The sequence below is a fragment of the Mustelus asterias genome, chromosome 8 (genome assembly GCF_964213995.1).
Source record: "Mustelus asterias chromosome 8, sMusAst1.hap1.1, whole genome shotgun sequence".
Taxonomy (NCBI): domain Eukaryota; kingdom Metazoa; phylum Chordata; class Chondrichthyes; order Carcharhiniformes; family Triakidae; genus Mustelus; species Mustelus asterias.
In genome coordinates, this window is record NC_135808.1 from 62,751,421 (window position 1) to 62,772,016 (window position 20,596).

General features: G+C 43.5%; 1 protein-coding gene across 1 annotated transcript in view; it reads right to left on the minus strand.

The window, feature by feature from the left end:
- acbd6 (acyl-CoA binding domain containing 6) overlaps nt 1-19,625 on the minus strand; it is a 189,446-nt gene extending 169,821 nt beyond the window's left edge. Inside the window, exons 1-3 of the mRNA XM_078218059.1 lie at nt 19,146-19,625; nt 11,718-11,782; nt 9,436-9,532 (exon numbers count right to left, since the gene is read on the minus strand). Of these exons, the coding sequence (XP_078074185.1) occupies nt 9,436-9,532; nt 11,718-11,782; nt 19,146-19,349 (366 nt within the window). The 5' untranslated portion in view covers nt 19,350-19,625. The remainder of the gene's footprint in view (nt 1-9,435; nt 9,533-11,717; nt 11,783-19,145) is intronic.
- Nucleotides 19,626-20,596: the final 971 nt, after the last annotated feature.

Genomic DNA, 20,596 nt, shown 5'->3' on the forward strand with positions numbered 1-20,596 from the left:
TGGGTTGGACACAAAAGGAAATGCTTGGTACATTGGCCAGCCTGACAGAAAACATGCTGCCAAAGTCAAGGAGCATGAAGGAGTTTGGCTCCAACTTGGCACAGGTTTTGTACAGAGTTTGGTACTCGTCCTTCTCCATGGGCAGTGCTACTCTGCATCAACGTCACCAACTTTGACAACTCTACAAATAACCAAGCGCTTCCACAAATTCAAAAAGATTAATCAGTAACTAGCATCTAAGTTTTAGATTATCTCTTTAAATGCACTGGTAAGGAGTCCTTCCTGCTGCTGAATGCAAGTTTGGAATAGAACAGGTGCTCGAGCAACAAGCTCAAAAATGACAATATGTGCATCAAATCAGCTTTACATGCTAACTGATGCACAATTTGCCTATTCTGCAGGCACTTCAGGCACTAGCTCCTAACTCCCAGGTTGACAACCTTACTAAGATGCAGTGCCAGAAGTGTGCGCGCATAGCACAGATACTATATACCAAATTTGTACCAGATTTTGCAGCCAGGATCAAATGGAGCATTACACTGTCAACTTTTTCTTTTAGAACCATAGAAAATTACAGCTCAGAAACAGGCCTTTTGGACCTTCTTGTCTGTGCCGAACCATTTTTTGCCTAGTCCCACTGACCTGCACTTGGACCATATCCTTCCACACCCCTCTCATCCATGAACCCGTCCAAGTTTTTCTTAAACGTTAAAAGTGACCCTGCATTTACCACTTTATCCGGTAGCTCATTCCACACTCCCACCACTGTCTGCGTGAAGAAGCCCCCCCCCTAATATTCCCTTTAAACTTTTCTCCTTTCACCCTTAACCCATGCCCTCTGGTTTTTTTCTCCCCTAGCCTCAGTGGAAAAAGCCTGCTTGCATTCACTCTATCTATACCCATCAAATCTTGTACACCTCTATCAAATCTCCCCTCATTCTTCTACGCTCCAGAGAATAAAGTCCCAACCTATTCAATCTCTCTCTGTAACTCATCTTCTCAAGTCCCGGCAACATCCTTGTGAACCTTCTCTACACTCTTTCAACCTTATTTACATCCTTCCTGTAACTAGATGACCAAAACTGTACACAATACTCTAAATTCGGCCTCACCAATGCCTTATATAACCTTACCATGACACTCCAACTTTTATACTCGATACCCCGATTTATAAAGGCCAATGTACCAAAGGCACTCTTTACAAGCCTATCCACCCGTAACGTCACTTTTAGGGAATTCTGTACCTGTATTCCCAGATCCCTCTGTTCAACTGCGCTCTTCAGAGTCCTACCATTTACCTTGTATGTTCTACTTTGGTTTGTCCTTCCAATGTGCAATATCTCACACTTGTCTGCGTTAAATTCCATTTGTCATTTTTCAGCCCATTTTTCTAGCTTGTCCAAATCCCTCTGCAAGCTTTGAAAACCTTCCTCACTGTCCACTACACCTCCAATCTTTGTATCATCAGCAAACTTGCTGATCCAATTGACCACATTATCATCCAGATCATTGATATAGATGACAAACAACAATGGACCCAACACCGATCCCTGCGGCACACCACTAGTCACAGGCCTCCACTCAGAGAAGCAATCCTCCACAACCACTCTCTGGCTTCTTCCATTGAGCCAGTGTCTAATCCAATTTACTACCTCCCCATGTATACCTAGCGACTGAACCTTCCTAACTAACCTCCCATGAGGGACTTTGTCAAAGGCCTTGCTGAAATCCAGGTAGACAACATCCACCGCCTTCCCTTCATCCACTTTCCTGGTAACCTCCTCGAAAAACTCTAATAGATTGGTCAAACATGACCTACCACGCACAAAGCCATGTTGACTCTCCCTAATAAGTCCCTGTCTATCCAAATATTTGTAGATCCTATCCCTTATCACACCTTCCAATAACTTGCTCACCACCGACATCAAACTTACTGGCCTATAATTTCCCGGATTTCTTTTGGAACCTTTTTTAAACAACGGAACAACATGAGCCACCCTCCAATCATCCGGCACCTCCCCCGTGAATACTGACATTTTAAATATGTCTGCCAGGGCCCCTGCAAGTTCAACACTAGCTTCCCTCAAGGTCCGTGGGAATACCCTGTCCGGTCCTGGGGACTTATCCACTCTGATTTGCCTTAAGACAGTGAGCACCTCCTCCCCTTTAATCTGTAAAGGTTCCATGACCTCCCTACCTGTTTGCCCTATTTCCGTAGACTCCATGACCGTTTCCTCAGTAAATACGGATCCAAAAAAAAAACATTTAGTGTCTCCCCCATCTCTTTTAAAATGCAACTTTACCAATTCTTGCCACAAACTGGTACAAAAATCCAAACTTGATTAATTTTTCAATTAGGCAACTAGCTGCCCTCAACTACATCCTGACACAAGAAGTGACCCAAAAGCATTTATCTATTAGGAAATTTAGCACTGTTTTAATGCCCTAGAAAGGCAGTATGCTTTGCAAAGTTCCAGTAATTTGTAGCCAAGACAACTTCCTTGTGTAACCCTATAAACTACTGCATTTTCCCTCATGACCAACATTCTCCTTTCCATTTCACAGTTTTTGCAGGAGACACTGGACTCCTGGAGATGAATAACCTATTTGTTTAGCAAAGTGAATTATATTTGCTCAGGACATAAATTGTGTACATCATCCACTGATCACTGTCATAAAGTACTCTGCAGTCAGATAGTCATAAGAAAGCTCGATGAGTTACATGACTATATTAAAACATCCACAATACCACTGAAACAGCAACCAGAAAATCCAGTTCTCCTTATGCCAGCTGGAATGCAATACCTACAGGAAACCTGAGAACAAAATAACTGTATCTTGTAATCAATTGCTCATCAAACTAGCCCTTTGTCGAGGTTCATGCACCCGTTAACAGGCTATCAATGATAGCAACCATCATTATGGGATCACACCTACCTGGTGAAAAATAGGCCTACCCTGACAGAATTCAATAGACTACCTGAAACCAGAGTCCTTTTTAAGAAAAAACTATTAGCAAATAAAACCTTCCGTTTTTCTCCAAAGCTTTATAGCTGCAATTATCAGTGCAGTTATGGTGTTGGTATGTACCAATCCTCTATAACCGATTATTACCACCACGTGCTGTTTCCCTGCAAAACTCACAAATCTGTGATAATCGAAAGGAAGTGATTTAATAAGCCCAGAACAATTCCTTTGTGCAAAAATGAAAGGGATTCAATTTCCAGATAAGTTGCAGGAATTGCAATATTGAGAGTAATATATTAGAGCATGGGACTAACCTAGTTATGTACAATCCCAACCAGAAAGAGAAATTAAAGGATTAAATTGTTTCCCTTGGAATCTGTCTGAGCTCCTGCTACGTGTCAAATAATTCAATACTACTTAGTTGGGAAATAAAGAGAAACACACCTTAATATGTATGGTGTTCTCCATTTCTACATACAGCTTCCCTCATCTAAATTAATTTGTGACATGTGAAAACACTAAAAATTACACACCTTTAAAATCCTTACATCATTCTGGATGTATATCCATTCCCAGGACAAGAATTCAGCAGCAAAGATTGCATTACACCCAGGAATTGTATAATTTTTGGCAGATACAGAATGTACCAATTCATCATGACTCTGCTTGCCCTTTGTTAAAATAAAGCAAGCACCCGAAATCCTGTCAGATTCACAAACATTGTGGTAAAGAATTTCTGTGTAAGCACAGAAAAAATAAACTGCTGCTGGTGCTAGCAATTCAGCACATCGACTGATTTTAAAAAGTAAAGAGTAACACGTTGGTAAAGTGGGCATTGTCTACAAAATCGAGCTTACAACCAATCTAGCTGTTGAAATGAAATCTCTCTCATTTCATTAGGTTCCGAAGAGTCATCTTTGACTCAAAATGTTAAGTCCCTTCTCTCTCCACAGATGCTGCCAGGCTTGCTGAGCTTTTCTAGTAGTTTTTATTTCCGATTTCCAGTATTTCCGCAGTATTTTGCTTTTACTCCAACTGGATAGTTTGCGTGTCCCTGTCTAACCATGTCACATCTTAACCATGGAAACCAAGGGCTATGCAAAATGCTGAGATTAAGAGTTCATCAACAAATTAATATTTGTTTAAATCTAAGAAATTGCGAGTATTTAAAGTTTGAAGCAGGAGGAAACTCAATACTAACCCCAGTGAGATGGAATGATGCATTGTAACTAGGCCCTTGTGTCTACTCCAACACATGGGCTCCACTCAGCATAACTGCAGATTGAGCCCAATAGCAAACTTAGTCAGTGGAGACAAAAGTCTACTATAGCTGTTCTTCCTTGAACCATTTTTAAATTTATGATATTTGAGCTCATCACGGTGAGAGATGTCAACTGAGAAACTGAGAAAGAGTACATGCCTCGATTTGGACACCAGCTGTCAGCATCAAGACATCCAAATGATTAATTTTAATCTTTATCAGTTGTCTCTGTGGCTTAAATGAGATTGCCAGGTTAGCACTAGGGGATCAGCACCTAGTGATAAGTGGATTTGGATTGCCCCAAACATTAATAAAGCACAAAAGATAAAAGAGACAAAAAGAGAGAAAAACAGAGAGAGAAAGGAAGTGAGAGTGAATATTGATGCCACCCCATTTATTTGGATTTGTTCCACACCCAGATACCTCAATGAACATCCACTGGAGCACCTACTCTCTTGCAGAACCCTTTGCATTTGTTTTTCATGGCCATTATTTCCTCTTATGCCTAGGCAAGAATTTGCCAGTAAAAACTGATTCAGGCTAACATTCAAGCAATTCTGCAATGTGCAGAATTAAAAAGGTATTGGCACCATTTCAGCAAGGAAGAAACTGGAAACCAAGACTCTCTTGCTCGATAAAATGTTTTTGTTCACACAATTACCTTGGGCAGAACTTTTAAATTGCTATTCAACAGCAATCCTTTCCACCCCATGGTATCAGCAAGTTTATGTTACTTATTTGTCTCTGAACTTTTGAATTTTTAAACTGTTAAACATTAAACATTTAAGTAACTCAAGTTTTAAAAAATTCCAATGATTTCCTTCGATTTTACACTTTTCAGAAACAAAGTTGAAGAGATCAAAAGAGCAAAGGGGATCAGCTATAGAGCAATCAACAACCTGCATATTTCATGAATATTATCCAATAGTGCCACCTTATGTAGAGAAGGGCATTATGCAGTTAGCTATATATACAATCTGGTAAAGTACTGCATTGACTGGAATCAAAGTTGAAGTTTCTAAGCAAGCTTTTACAGATGATGAAATTATTTCGTTACTTGCAATAATATGGAACATAAAATGCTGGATTCCTGTTATTACATCAATCAGAGTTGCCATTGAATATTTAACTACAGAGCATATTGAGCCACTGGATATTTGGCTATACTGTATATTTAGCAACTGAATAGTTAACACCAGGATCCCAAGATTCAGGCAGGAGACAAAACAAAGTCTAAATATATCAGGATAGACTGACTTATGTACTTAATTGAGATGACAAAGTTCATCTGTTGAAAGAACACAAAACTTGAGTATTCTTTTGCTCATTTTAGAAAAGTAAACCAAAGTTATATTTTGTTGGTTATTCTGAAAGGATACTTCCGGAATTAAAAACACACATAACATTGGGAAAATAGGCAGTTTAAAGTCACTCCTTAAAATAATTCTGAGAACAAATTATCCATCAGTCAACAGCCTTCAGTGGCATTAACAGTCAGCCAGATAAAAGAAATGGAGAAGTCATTACAATTGCACAGCAGAAAGAAATTACACCACCTTAAACTGATGCTACTGAACACCCAATTGATTGTTGGACAAAAACTTGCTTCATTCGGTCAACCAAAATAATGCAACAGCATCCATTTCTCTACATTCAACGTATCATGTGTGAGGTTACCCAAAGGATCAAATTAACTAAAGAATGTAGTCATGGCTCTTGTATAGCAGTTATAAACTTTCGAGGGTACACATGGAAACAACCGGAATTACTGCCATTTATGGTACTATGTTTCTCCGTTACAAAGATAACAAGACCATTTGTGCATTTATGAACCCCCAGACCCCCAAACCCAATTGACTCAGGGCTCTGTGACAATCGATCCATTGTCGAGTTCACAAATTGATTTAGTACCGAGTAATTAAATGCATTTTTCTAAAATTATTCTGTAAATCCTCGTAACATGATGTTTCACTCAGTTTGAAGGCATCCTGAATAATGTTGGAACCCATAGAAAAGCACTCCCTGAGACACCTCTTTTAAATGACTGAAGTGCCGAACTACTCAAGCCATTCCCAAGTTCATTCCTTTGACACCAAGGATCAGTTTTGCTCTACTCTATCGATTTGTAGGATTTTAGCTCCCTCTTATTTCATTGCAACTCAAGCTACGTTTCGCATTGCAGGTGTAACCTAACCAAGGTACTGTTCAGCTTTAGCATGTGATCTTTAAACAAACTCAATTGATTTGTTGATGCAACCTGCGCTGGTACCTACAAAGTAGCTCTAGAAAGAAACAAAAATGAATGATGCCCAACTTGAAAAGAGCCAATTTCAGTGATCTGTGAAGGGATTTAGCTCAAATGGACTGGGGAAAAAAAGATTGTGCAGAAAAACAGTAAATGAACAATGACAGGCCTTCAAGGCAAGGATAGCTCAGGTACAATCCAAAAGTGTTCCCATAAGGAAGAAAGATGGAACATCCAAAGCTGCAGTTCCCAACATGACAAGAAAATAGAGTTCAAGATAAAAGAAATAAAGATTTATTAAAACTTTAATGTAAAAAAAATTACTAAAACTAAACAGAAAAAGATAGAAACTGAAGAAAGGGTACAAGGACAAAAAAGTGTTAGAAAAAATTAGTGCATAACAAGAGAAACCAAAATGCTTTATAAACATACAGGATGGAAAAACGAGATGCAGGGATGTTTTTTCCCTGGCTAGGAGACCTAGACATGATGTGGAGATGCCGGCGTTGGACTGGGGTGAACACAGTAAGAAATCTCACAACACCAGGTTAAAGTCCAACAGGTTTATTTGCTACCAAATAAACCTGTTGGACTTTAACCTGGTGTTGTGAGACTTCTTACTAGGAGACTAGGACAACGGGTCGCAGTCTCAGGATACTGGGTTGGCCATTTAGCACTGAGATGATGTGAAACTTCTTCACTCAGAGGGTGGTGAACCTATGGAATTCACTATCACAGAACGCTGTAGAGGTTAAGTCACTGAGTATATTTGAGAAGGAAATAGATAGATTTCTAGACTCTAAAATTGCCAAGGGTATAGGGAGCGTGTGGGAGTATGGTATTGAGATAGAGGATCAGCCATGATCATACTGAATGGCAGAGCAGGCTCAAAGGGGCGAATGACCTACTCCTGCTCCTATTTTCTATGTTTCTATGTAAACTTGGGTTGATAAGTGGCAAGTCAAATTCGTGCCACACAAGTGCCAGGTAAGACAATCTCTAAAGAGAATCTAACCCATTGACATTTAATGGCACTATCATCACTGAATCCCCCACAATCAACATCCTAGGAGTTACTATGGACCAGAAACTGAACTGGGCTAACCATGTAAATACTGTGGCTAAAAGAACAAGTCAAAGGCTGGGAATTCGGTGACAAGTACCTAATCTTCTGACTCCCCAAAACCTGTTCACTGTCTTCAAGGCACAAGTCAGGAGCATGATGGAATGCCTCCCACTTGCCTGATAAAGGGGTTTGGGGCTGGAGCTTTCACTGGAAGTTGCTGCATGAGAATTAGAAGACAGCTGGATCACTCTCCAGAAGTGTCAAAAGACTGGAAATCTAGTATCAATGTAAGAATCTTTGGTTTCTGGGCTAACTGGTTCTAAAGAAGGGATTTATGTCTATGTGGGCAATGCTGCTAAATTGGAACAATAGAAATAGCGAGTTGTTAAGAATTGTATTTTGTCATGTTTAAGTATTTTAATTGCTAAACATTATGCTAATTCTTTTTGTTATATTCTAACTGTGTTCTTAAATAAAGTTTGTTTTTTTATAAAAGCCTCTGAGTGGGTCACTGGAATCATACCTGGAGTGAAACACCTTATGCTCACCCAAATGCCAAAATTAAATGTAAAAGTTAGGGTCTAGGCTAACTTCATGCAATACCATGGAGTTTCTGATCTGGTCCTTAACACCTTCCCAATGGCACTGTAGGTGTACCTACACCAGAGGCTGTACCATTTCAAGAAAGTGACTCACCAACACCTTCTAAAAAGCATTTAGGGATGGGCAACAAATGTTGGCCTTGCCAGGGGTGCTTAAATCCCGTAAAAAAATTTGCTACTTATCAGCTCAAGCCTGAATGCTGTCCAAGTCCTGCTACTTTCAGGCACGGGCTGTTTCATTATCTTAGGTGTTGGGAATGGTGTTGAGTACTGTGCAATTCTTGGCAAATATCCCTACTTATTATCTTACTTTAAAATGGAAGGAAGGTCATTGATGAAGCAGGTGAAGAAGCCTCAGGACACTGTCATGTGGAACTCCTGCAGAAAATCCTCTTCATAGGGTGGATGTATCAAACGATTAATTAGTGAGAGGTACCAGGTACACAGGAATTGCTTGGCAAAGGTGGCCAAGGTAAAGATTGACCTAGTTCACCTTTTGCCATCCTGAGAGGAACATGAAACAATAGTAATGGAGATGTTGACTAATCAGAGCAAATAATCCTTATCAAAGTTCCACAACAGACCCAGGAAAACCTCCACAGTGGTGGAGAAGTTTAGATCCATAGATAGGTGTACTGTTCCCATGGATCTGCCTGTGTCCCTCTTAAGTTAGGAGCCCAATGATACCCAAGTATGCTCCAATTTTTGATACCCAATGATACCCAAGTAAACTCCAATTTTTGCTTCCTCCTTTCATGGAGGAGGGGTTATTGTCTGATTAATACGTCTCATTGCCACAGTGGGTGAAAACATAACAATAGAGAAAACACAGGCTAAAGAAGCATACTGACACCCCTGAATACCATCAGAGCACAATGACCTGGGTATTACACTAGATACCAATGTGTAATGCACTGGTATGAAATCCCTTTATCCAGTTAGGTAGCAGAGGCTTTAATTCGTTATTTTAAACCCAATACATATCCATACATCATTATGCAGTGAACTTTCCTTGTTTTTGATCCAACTTTTTGAACATAAAAGGGAACCCCAAGAATTTCTCACATGGTCAAGGAAGTATTTGAATTATGCAACTACAGGGAGAGTCTGAAGGAAAAAAAGAAAGACACTGAAGGAAAGGGAGGCATCTGGTCACATAGGATAGGAGGGAGCGAGAACAGAGTAAAGAGAGGGTCAAGGAAACAGAAAGACAGCAAATAATTGAAAATATGGTTATTTCCAAACTTCGCAACTAGAGGGTGTATAAACTTTTCAACCATCCCTGTAGAATTACCTTAGGATTCCACTCTGGGTCCAATTTCTTTATAGCTGCAACATATTCCTGCATAGCCTGTTGTGCAGTCGTATCACCCATTGCTTTCCATGCTTCCCTGTCAGTAAACAATAAAAATTTAAGTTAGAAGATATTTAAACAAAAGCAAAATGTTCAGATTTGGTTTGCCTCATCAGATATACTGCCGGGCACAACTTCTGTTCCCTTTTTAAATTTTGACCTTTCCTTCTCTAAAGTTTGCTGTAGCTCAGAGATACAGATTAACAGGCACCAGCACCCCTCCCATAGCTCAAAAAGATGCGTTCTTTCAATTTGGTATACTGTATTCGCTGCTCACAATGCAGTCTCCTCTGCACTAGGGAGACCAATTACGGAACACCTCCAGTCAATCCACAAGTGTGGCCTCGAACTTCTGTTTATTTGCCATTTTAATTGACCACCTTACTCTCAAGTTCACACTTCTGGTTTCAATACTATCTCCCTTCAAATTAAAAGCATAGAAAACTCCAGTTGATCCTTCTTGAACACTGGCCTTCAAACTTGAGCAGGCAATAAAAATACAACGTGTGAAGAGTGAAAGATCAACGCAGGCTTCCAATATCTGACAGTCCATTTTTGGGTCATTGCAACAACAAATGTTCATATGCAAAAAAAAGAGAAAATTTTTGTCTCGTAACTTGTAAAAGCAAAATATGCATCTCAAAACGCACACTAATGTCAGGGTAGAATGAAATGCAGTTAGACAAGCTTGAGGCTTAGCAGTCCAACAGAACATTTCATTTATTGTTTTATCCTAATCTTTGACTGGACACCATCCTACTCATACAAACAAATAAAAGCAAAATACTGCAGTTGGACATCTCAAATAAAATCAGAAAATGCTGGGAATATTCAGCAAATTGGACAACATCTGGGGAGGGATAGACAGAGTTAACGGAGGCAATTCTCCCACCCCGCCACGCTAATTTTCTAGCACAGCGGGGTGGGAGAATCTCGCGTCCGGGCATGCGCGGGATTCGCACGGGTTTCCACAACACGCACATCTCCCAGCGCTGGATTTCCGTCGCCGTCTGATTCGCATTGGAAACCAGCAGGAACACCAGCTAAGTACTTTACATCTTATTTTAATGTGATTAGCGGGCCCAGGACCAATTCTCTGGGCCCGCTAGTATTTCACTCCAGCGGGGTTCAGACTAGCTTCCCACTTTCAGGGAATTAGCGGGACAACTCCGCTGGAGTGAAGGGAGCGGCAATCGGGGCTCTCCAGTGGGTCAGGGGATAGGGAGATTGTGCCCCCTGGGCATGGGCACCCTCGCAGTGCCAGCCTATATCCCTGGTGCTGCCCAAGGGACAAAGTACCCATGCCCAGGGGCACCTTGGCACTACCCACCAGGCATGGAACAGTAGCAAGGGGGTGGGGCCCAGGAGGCGATCAATGGAGGGAGGGAGCCTGCTGCCACTTTGCATTAGGATCCGATCGGGGCTGGAGGGAGGCCAGCGATCAGGTGGGCTGGAGGAAGGATGGGGGGCAGGCGGGTCTGCAGATCGGGGCAAGCCGGGACGGGACGTGACTGGGGGGGGGGGATGTTTGGGGCTGGCCAGGGAATGGACAAGGGGCACGATCAGGCCGTGGGGAGACAGCAGCACAGTGCCAGTGATCAAGCTGGCCAGCAAACCACAGGCTGACACTTCGGGGTCACTGTGCATGCTCAGAGGCCTGCTGGTTTCAGCCTCTCCAGTGTGAATAGGCTCCGCCCCCTGAAATGTAATGATATTCATGCTGGTGGCCTCTGCAATGCACAGAGTGTAGGAGACTCTAATGTGAGAGACAAAGTGTGAACTCTCACTGAAAAAACCAGCGTGAATTACTCCACTTTTTGCGCGATGACAACACTTAGAACTTTTTTGGGAAAATTCCGCCCAACATTTTGAACTAAATATGGCTCTTCAGAACAGGGAGTGGAATAAATTGTGCAGCAAGATAAGTAGTCCTGATACCTGAAGCTGAATAACTCTGAGCTCTAAAGTGACATGGCAGTGTTTGTGGTATCTTGAATACATTTATTATATATGGAGAAAAACTAGTGGGAAAACAAAAATGAGAACATGACTGCACATGAAGAGTTATGTTGCATTCGCTTTCTCTTCCAACAAATGTTGCCAGACCTACTGTGTATTTCCAGCACTTTTTTTATTCCATCCTACCCATACTTGGTTCTCTCTCAAAATATATATAGGTATTTATATTTATTACTTACATTAAAAAAAACTTTAAAACTTACCATTTCTGTTTGCCTTCAAAATCAAAGAATCCGGGCTTTGGAATATTGCATTTCCCAAATTTTGCCTAGAAAACAAAACAGAGGAATAATAGCTGAAACTATTGATAAGTGCAACAGAGAAAAAAATCAGTTACTACAAATCTCATTGAAATGATGCAATGTAACAGAACATGGGCTGGAATTTTTATTTTCAGTTTGAAATTGTTTTTATTCTATGGATCATTCCCAGCAAGAGACAGAAGAAATTTTCATCCCATTTCAGCCAGCTGAGGCCAAAAGTTAAAAGAAAAGTGCATGCTTAAATCTTTGGAATCAATGGACAGTAGAAAAATAATCATCGTCTGTAGACATCACAAACCTAGTTTGAAGTTAAGTTCCAAGTGTATGGAAAAAACATTGATGGTTTCAAAGGAAAAAACTAAAATTCTGGCCTTTTAGAGCTCCAGGACGTGCAATCATGTTCTCATGTTTGATTTACCACTATAGTCTTGCTCTCTATTTAATAAACGTGTCCAGCATACCTCAAACATTGCCTTGTCACTGTGGAGCTCACAATTATTCAGCTGGAGGGATCAGGACTAATTTTCCTGCTGCACAATGTATTCCACTCACCAGGGAGAGATTTATGTTTGCAAGATTAGCTTTGTACAAAATTGTCCAGGTATTCTAAAATTTCCTCACGTTATATTAGACTCCTTCCCCCATCTCTTTTCTTTGTCACACTCTTATGAGGTGACATCATTCAACAGACACTTGATCACATCGTAACATAGCTTGTTACCAATGTGGGGCGAGCAAATAAAACAATCTAAAACTGTCATGTCTTCACAGGGGTTGCATTATTGAACATACAAATTAGGATCAGGAGTAGGCCATTTGGCCCTTCGAGCCTGCTCCACCATTCACTAAGATCATGCTTATCTAATTTTACCTCAACTTTGCATTCCCCAATAACTTTTCACTGCCTTGCTATTTACTTCTGACTTCAAGATTGTCAAGGATTCTGCCTCAACCATCTTTTAAGGAAGAGAATTCCAAAGTCTCACAACCCTCTCAGAGAAAGTTGTTTTTCTCATTAAATGGGTGACCTCTTATTTTTAAACATTAGCCCCTTGTTCTAGATTCTTCCACACGAGGAAAGATCCATTCCATATCCACCCCGTCAAGTCCCCTTCTGGATCTTACATGTTTAACTCTGTCTGAGATCCTGGAAAAGGGGACATGATCATTGACTGATTGGGGTTCTCTTTGGAAGTTTCAATAACCATATCCCTTCTGTTACATATGCACATGGAGCACCTGGAGTCAAACTACAGACAGCCATGCTGTTGCAAGTTAGTTCAATTAAACTTGGGGATTGACTGAAGGGACTTTAAAAAAGAAACTGGAAGATTCATCCAAATATGGCATGGAAGAAGGGATCCTTTTGGAGGCTGGAAGGCGTTTCAGACTTTAACTACGAAGATACATGTCTGCTGAAGGTGTGACATAACATTTAAATATATCATGGGGTTTTTGGTTGTGTTAATAGTGAAAGCACCTTTTTGTAGTCTAGTGTATTGGTTCCTATGAAGTAATGTTTAGTTGAAATTGATTTCAGTTTGTTACAGTTTAATTCCAAAAATGAGAAATGTTGTCATGTGATTCTTTCCATTGATCGCCGAGAAATTCATACCTCTTCTTAAAAGTTATTGATCTCCACGTGGATCATAAAACCAGCTTTAACTTCCCACACCATAAACAATTAGAATTTTTTTTAACTCATCCTTAACCTACAATGCTACTCTCTGTATGGTCAGATCTTTGTCTGTACAGTTTGACCCAGTGAAATGGATATAGTAATATACAGAGAAGTAAGCAGAGGGGATCAAATCAATTTATACCCAGTATACAGATACAATAACGTACCAAGCTTCCACCCATGGTACTTACACTCTCAAGAAATAACACTGGCGTCTACCAATTTAAGCTAGGTACAGATTTACAATCTAGCCTTAAAATCTATTAATACCTAATGTAAGAAATGGCTGTCTAATGATTCAGTAAGATCTGAAGAAATTAAAAGATTATAGAAATAGCACACTTTACCTCTTCTTACTTATTAAAAAAGATTTTATAGCAGTCAGCTAGGGTTGACAAAGACACAGGACAAAATATGCCTGTTATCTCTGCTAAGATGTGGAGATGCCAGCGTTGGACTGGGGTAAACACAGTAAGAAGTCTAACAACACCAGGTTAAAGTCCAACAGGTTTATTTGGTAGCAAAAGCCACTCTCTGCTAAGGACATAATTCAGGCATAGGCTTTTGTACAAGTTATTCTGGAACTCATGTGGGGTTCTATGCCTATATCTAAAAAAAATGATCGTTAGCAAGATGTCCTCGCAAGAGACAAACAGAAGGGTGGCCTTGGGGGCTAGGAGCTGAAATAGGAGAGGTATACTTGTATTTGTATTCGTCATGGGGCGTGAGCATTACTCCAAGACCAGCACTTGTGCTCATCCCACATAGAACCGGGTAGTTTGCTAGGCCATTCCTCATAGAACTGAGTTATTTGCTAGGCCAATTCAGAGGACAGTTAAGACTCAACCATATTGCTCTGGGTCTGGAGTCAAATATAAACCAGACTAGATAAAATCAGCAGATTTTCTTCCCTAAAGGACATCAGTGAACCAGATTTTTACAACAATCCAGTGGTTTCATGGTCACCAATCCAAATGTATTAAATAACTGAATTTAAAACACCAGCTGCCAGGGTGGGATTTGGACTTGTGTTTCCAAGGCATTCGTCTCCAGGCCTCTGGATTATCAGCCCAGTAACATTACCAACACACCGTCATTCCCCTATTTTTGGATAGCTCTGGATATCTGTGTTCTGGAAATTGGACAATTGTTTGTGTGGGAAGATGTAATTAAGCAAGTGATTGACATGAGATGGCCACTAGTCCATGAAAAAAAATAAAGTACTGATTATAAATGGGCAGTCAAGAAGGACAAGATGCAAAGGGGAAAAGGCATTGAAGCAATTATTACGATATATAGCAGAGACCAAGCCACTCGGTCTAATTCATAACCATTGTCATCTGCCCAGGTCTTATGTCTACTCTGATTATGTGCTGTATTTGAACTGTCACTTCTCAGTAAACCACTTTACATAAAACACTTGTGACCCATCAAACTCTGAGTTATGTCTTACCCTTGAGCAAATCTGAAACCAGGTATAAAGATAGTGGATAAGGGTGTCTACTTATTTACATCCAAAAAATAGATTGGATCAATGTTATTATTATTCATGTGGTTTACACCTATACAGGAACCTAATTATGCACATTTCTCCCTGTGGTAGAGCCCACTTATAGCCATCCTGGTACTTATCTATCACTGGGGTTTGTCCGTTGGTGCCCATCTCTGGATTTACCTTGCTTAGACTATCGACCTATTTTAACCTGTCCCTTGTGTTTTTACCTCTCCCTGTCATTGGAGTTTGGCTATCGATACGTCTGTAGTTTATTTATTTACACATATCCCTGGGCTTTGCATCCATCCCTGGTGGGGTCTACATCTGTTTATATCAAACCCTGGGTGTCTAATAGTTTATAACTGTGTCTGGGGGGGGGTTACATTTTTACACCTGTCCCTTGGAGTTTACCTGTGCCTGGGTGTTTACCTGTCTGTACCTGTCTCTTTGGTTTACCTGCTTATACCTGTCGCTGGTAGATATTACACCTGTTTGTGCCTATCCCTGAGGGTGCATCTGTTGCTAGGGGTTACAGCAATTTCTACCTTTGCCCAGTGGTGTATTTCTAAATACATGCCGAGTTGTTTATTTACTGTTTCCAGGAAGTTTTTGATACATGTTCCCGGAGCTATTTGGCTGCCTGCACCCGGAGGTGGGGTGGGGGGAGATGGTATTTGTTTCCCTGTCCCTGGAGTGGGGGCATTTGGTTCCCTGCTGCCAGGGGGTGGGTTGGGGGTTATGTGGTTACCGACTCCTGGGGATATTAGGTTGGTAGTTCTCAGGGGATTGTGTTTGGTTTCCTGATCGCAGTGGGCACGGGGATGTTCCATTCCCTCAGGGAGCTCAGGGGTAGCGGAAGTTACATTCCCTGATCGCTGGAATGGGGGAAGAGGGGAGGGCAGCTCCATTCCCTGATCACTGGAGTGGAAGGACAGGGTGGTTGGGGAGTTTCATTCCCTGATCCCAGGATGTGCGGCTCCCTTTTCCTGGGGGTGCGAGTGGCTGCCTGTTCCTGGGAAGTGTGGTTCCCTGTTCCCAGGCACACGGTTCCTTGCTCCTGGGCCGTGCGGTTCCCTGTTCCTGGGAGTGTGAGTGGCTCCCTGTACCGGACCTTGCAAATCCCTGTTCCCAGGGCCACATGGTTCCCAGTTCTCGGGGTGCGTAGCCCACTGTTCCTGGGGTTTGGGCAACATTTGGTTACCGTTCCCTGGTTTGGGGGGATATTTGGTTACCTGTTCCCTGGTTTGGGGGGATATTTGGTTATCTGTTCCCAGGGTTGGGGATATCTGGTTGCCTGTTGCCATGGGTTGGGGGGGTGTTTGGTTATTAGTCCTGGGGTTGGGGGTATTTGGTTACCTGTTCCGGGGTTTGGGGGGGATGTATTCAATTACTTGTTCCCTGGTTTGGAGGTATTTGGTTACAATGCCCTGGTTTAGGGGGTATTTGATTACAATGCCCTGGTTTAGGGGGTATTTGGTTACTGTTTCCTGTTTTGGGGGTATTTGGTTATGCGGGCAGCGCCATGGCGGGTGGCACTGTGGTTAGCATTGCTGCCTCACAGCACCAGGGACCCGGGTTTGATTCCTGGCTTTGGTCACTGTGTGTGTGAAGTTTGGACATTCTCCTCGTTTCTTCCGGGTGCTCCGGTTTCCTACTACCGTCCAAAGATGTGTGGGTTCGGTGCATTGGCCATGCTAAATTGCCCCTTTGTCCCCCGGGATGCGTAGGTTAGAGGGATTAGCGGGGTTAATATGTGGGGTTACGGTGTTAGGGCCATGGTGGATTGTTGTCGCTGTAGACTCGATGGCCCAAATGGCCTCCTTTTGCACTATTGGGATTCTATGATTCTGTTCTGGGGGTTGGGGGTATTTGGTTACCTGTTCACTGGTTTTGGAGGGCATTTGGTTACTGTTCCCTGGTTAGCAGGGTATTTAGTTTCCCCAGGTTTGGAGGGTATGTGGCTACCTGTTCCTGGGGTTGGGGGGTATTTGGTTACCTGTTTCTGGGGTTGGGGTTATGTGGCTACCTATTCCCGGGGTTGGGAGGTATTTGGTTATCTGTTCCTGGGTTTGGAGGGTATGTGACTACCTGTTCCTGGGGTTGAGGGGTATTTGGTCATCAGTTCCTGGGGTTGGGGTGTATTTGGTTACCTGTTCCCGGGGTTGGGGGTATTTGGTTACCTGTTCCCGGGGTTGGGGGTATTTGGTTACTTGTTCCCGGGGTTGGGGGTATTTGGTTACCTGTACCCAAGGTTGGGGGTATTTGGTTACCTGTACCCAAGGTTGGGGGTATTTGGTTACCTGTACCCAAGGTTGGGGGGTATTTGGTTACCTGTTCTGGGTGTATTTGGTTACCTGTTTCCTGGTCTGGGTGATATTTGGTTACTTGTTGCCGGGATTGGGGGATATTTGGTTATCTGTTCCTGGGGTTGAGGATATCTGGTTACCTATTGCCATGGGTTTGGGGGGGGGGGGGAGCATTTGGTTACCAGTCCCAGAGTTGGGGGTATTTGGTTACCTGTTGCCCGGTTGGGGGGTATTTGGTTACCTGTTCGAGGTTTGGGGTATTTAGTTACCTGTTCCCTGGTTTGGGGGTATTTGGTTACCTATTCCTGGGGTTAGGGATATTTGGTTACCTGTTCCTGGGGTTGGGGGTATTTAATTACTTGTTCCTGGGGTTGGGGGGTAATTGCTTACCTGTTCCCAGGGTTGGGGCGTATTTGGTTACCTATCCCTGGGGTTGGGGCGTATTTGGTTGCCTGGTTTGCAGGGTATTTGGTTACCTGTGCCCTGATTTGGGGGTATTTGGTTACCTATGCCCTGGTTTGGGGGTATTTAGGTTCCTGTCCCTGGTTTGGGGACTGTTTGGTTATTGTTCCCTGTTTTGGGGGTTTTTGGTTACTGTTTCTGGGGTTGGGGTTATGTGGTTACCTGTTCCCAGGGTCGGGGGGGGTGTATTTGGTTACCTGTTCAAGGTTTTCCCAGGGTTGGGGGGGGTAATTTGGTCACCTGTTCCTGGGGTTGGGAGGTATTTGGTTACCTGCTCCTTGGGTTTGGGGGGTATTTGGTTACCTGTTCCCTGGGTTGGGGGGGTATTTGGTTACCTGTTCCCGAGGTTGGGGGGTATTTGGTTACCTTCTCCCAGGGTTGGGGGGGTATTTGGTTACCTGTTCCTGGGGTTGGGGGTATGTAGTTACCCGTTCCTGGGGTTGGAGGGATATTTGGTTACCCGTTCCTGGGGTTGGAGGGGTATTTGGTTACCTGTTCCTGGGGTTGGAGGGGTATTTGGTTACCTGTTCCTGGGGTTGGAGGGGTATTTGGTTACCTGTTCCTGGGGTTGGGGGTATTTGGTTACCTGTTCCTGGGGTTGGCGGAGTATTTGGATACCTGTTCCCAGGGTTGGAGGGATATTTGGTTACCTGTTCCCAAAGTTGGAGGAGTATTTGGTTACCTGTTCCTGGGCTTGGGGGAGTATTTGGTTACCTGTTCCCAGGGTTGGGGGGGTATTTGGTTACCTGTTCTTGGGATTGGGGGGGTATTTGGTTACCTGTTCCTGGGGTTGGGGGGGGGAGGTATTTGATCACCTGTTCATGGGATTGGCAGGTATTTGGTTACCTGTTCCTGGAATGGGGGGTATTTGGTTACCTGTTCCCGGGGTTGGGGGGGTATTTGGTTACCTGTTCACGGGATTGGGGGGGGGTATTTGATTGCCTGTTCACAGGATTGGGGTGGTATTTGATTGCCTGTTCCCGGGATTGGGGGGATTTGGTTACCTGTTCCCAAGATTGGGGGGATTTGGTTACCTGTTCCCGGGATTGGGGGGATTTGGTTATCTGTTCCCGGGGTTGGGAGGGTATTTGGTTACCTGTTCCTGGGATTTGGGGGGGGGGGGGGGGTATTTGGTTACCTGTTCACGGGATTGGGGGGGGGGGGGGTATTTGATTGCCTGTTCCCGGGATTGGGGGGGATTTGGTTACCTGTTCCCGGGATTGGGGGGATTTGGTTACCTGTTCCCGGGATTGGGGGGATTTGGTTACCTGTTCCCGGGATTGGGGGGATTTGGTTACCTGTTCCCGGGATTGGGGGGATTTGGTTACCTGTTCCCGGGGTTGGGAGGGTATTTGGTTACCTGGTCTGGGTGATATTTGCTGCCTGTCTGTTTGCCTGCACCCTGCTGGGGGTAACTGCCTCACCTGTTTGAAGCGGCTGTACAGGTAGAGCAGGGTCTCCCGCCCCGCCGCGTGCACCAGGTTCTGCGCGTGCTGGGCCGCGTGCTCGAAGTCGGCCTCCAGCGCGTGCCCGACACCGTCTTCCTCCTCCTCCTCCTCCTCTTCGGGCCCGGCCTCCGCCTCCGGATGCTCCTCGCTGCCGCTCTCCCGGCCAGACACCGCCGCCATGTGCCCGCCTACGGCCCCAGGCCTCCCGCCGCCGCTCTCCGGGGCTCACCGGCTGCCGAGTCGTTCCGATAACCGCCGGTTCTCCGCCCAACTTCTCACCAACTACTGAGCAAACCGGCCCGCACCCATCAACACTCCGGGCGGAACCCGGCCGCCGCACACCAAGGTTCCGCCTGTGTGGCAGCCCGGGCTCAGGTGCAGCACAACTCACAGGGCAGAGTTCTGAATGAGTTTGAATGCTGGTGTTCGTCCAGACTGTCACCACATCATTACCGACAGGGAGCAGAGAGACACTCACTCTCTGCAAAATCCAGCCACTTCTAGTGCAATAATTGTCACAATTCAAATATTAAATAAGCACCCTTTCAGCAGGCCATGAAATCTCCTTGGCAGGCAGGATTAAGGAAAATCCCAAGGCTTTTTATGCGTATATAAGGATGAAGAGGGTAGCTAAGGAAAGGGTACATCCGCTCAAGGACAGTGGAGGGAATTTGTGTGTGGAGCCAGATGAGGTCTTTAATGAGTATTTTGCATCAGTATTCACGAAGGTGAGTGTAGAAAGGATGTTGACATTCTAGGACATGTTGAGATAAAAAGTGAGGAGGTATTGGAGGTTTTGAAAAACATTAAGGTGGACAAGTCCCCAGGGCCAGATAGAGTCTATCCCAGAATAATATGAGAGGCAAAGGGAGAAATTTCTGAGGCCTTGGCCAAAATCTTTGTATCCTCTTACCAGATGAGGTACCTGAGGATTGGAGAGTAACTAACATTGTTCCTCTGTTTAAGAAGGGCGGAAGAGATATTTCTGGGAAATTATAGGCCTGTGAGCCTTACATCAGTGTTGGGGAAACTATTGGAAAAGATTCTTAGAGACAGGATGTACAGGAGAATAGGCTTATTAGCGATAGGCAGCATGGTTTTGTGAAGAGGAGGTCATGTCTCACAAACCTGATTGAGTTCTTTGAGGAAGTGACAAGAAATATTGACCAGGGAAGGGCAGTGGATGTTGTATACATGGACTTTAAGGTTCATTAAGGTTCCTCATGGCAGGCTGATATAGGAGCTGAAGTCATATGGGATCCGAGGTGAGCTGGTAAGATGCATACAAAACTGGCTTGAGTAGAAAGCAGAGAGTAGCAATGGAAAGGTATTTCTCTAACTAGAGGTCTGTGACAAGCAGTGTTCCACAAGTGCTGCGCCTCTGTTGTTTGTAATATATATATATAACTGATTTGGAGGAAAATGTA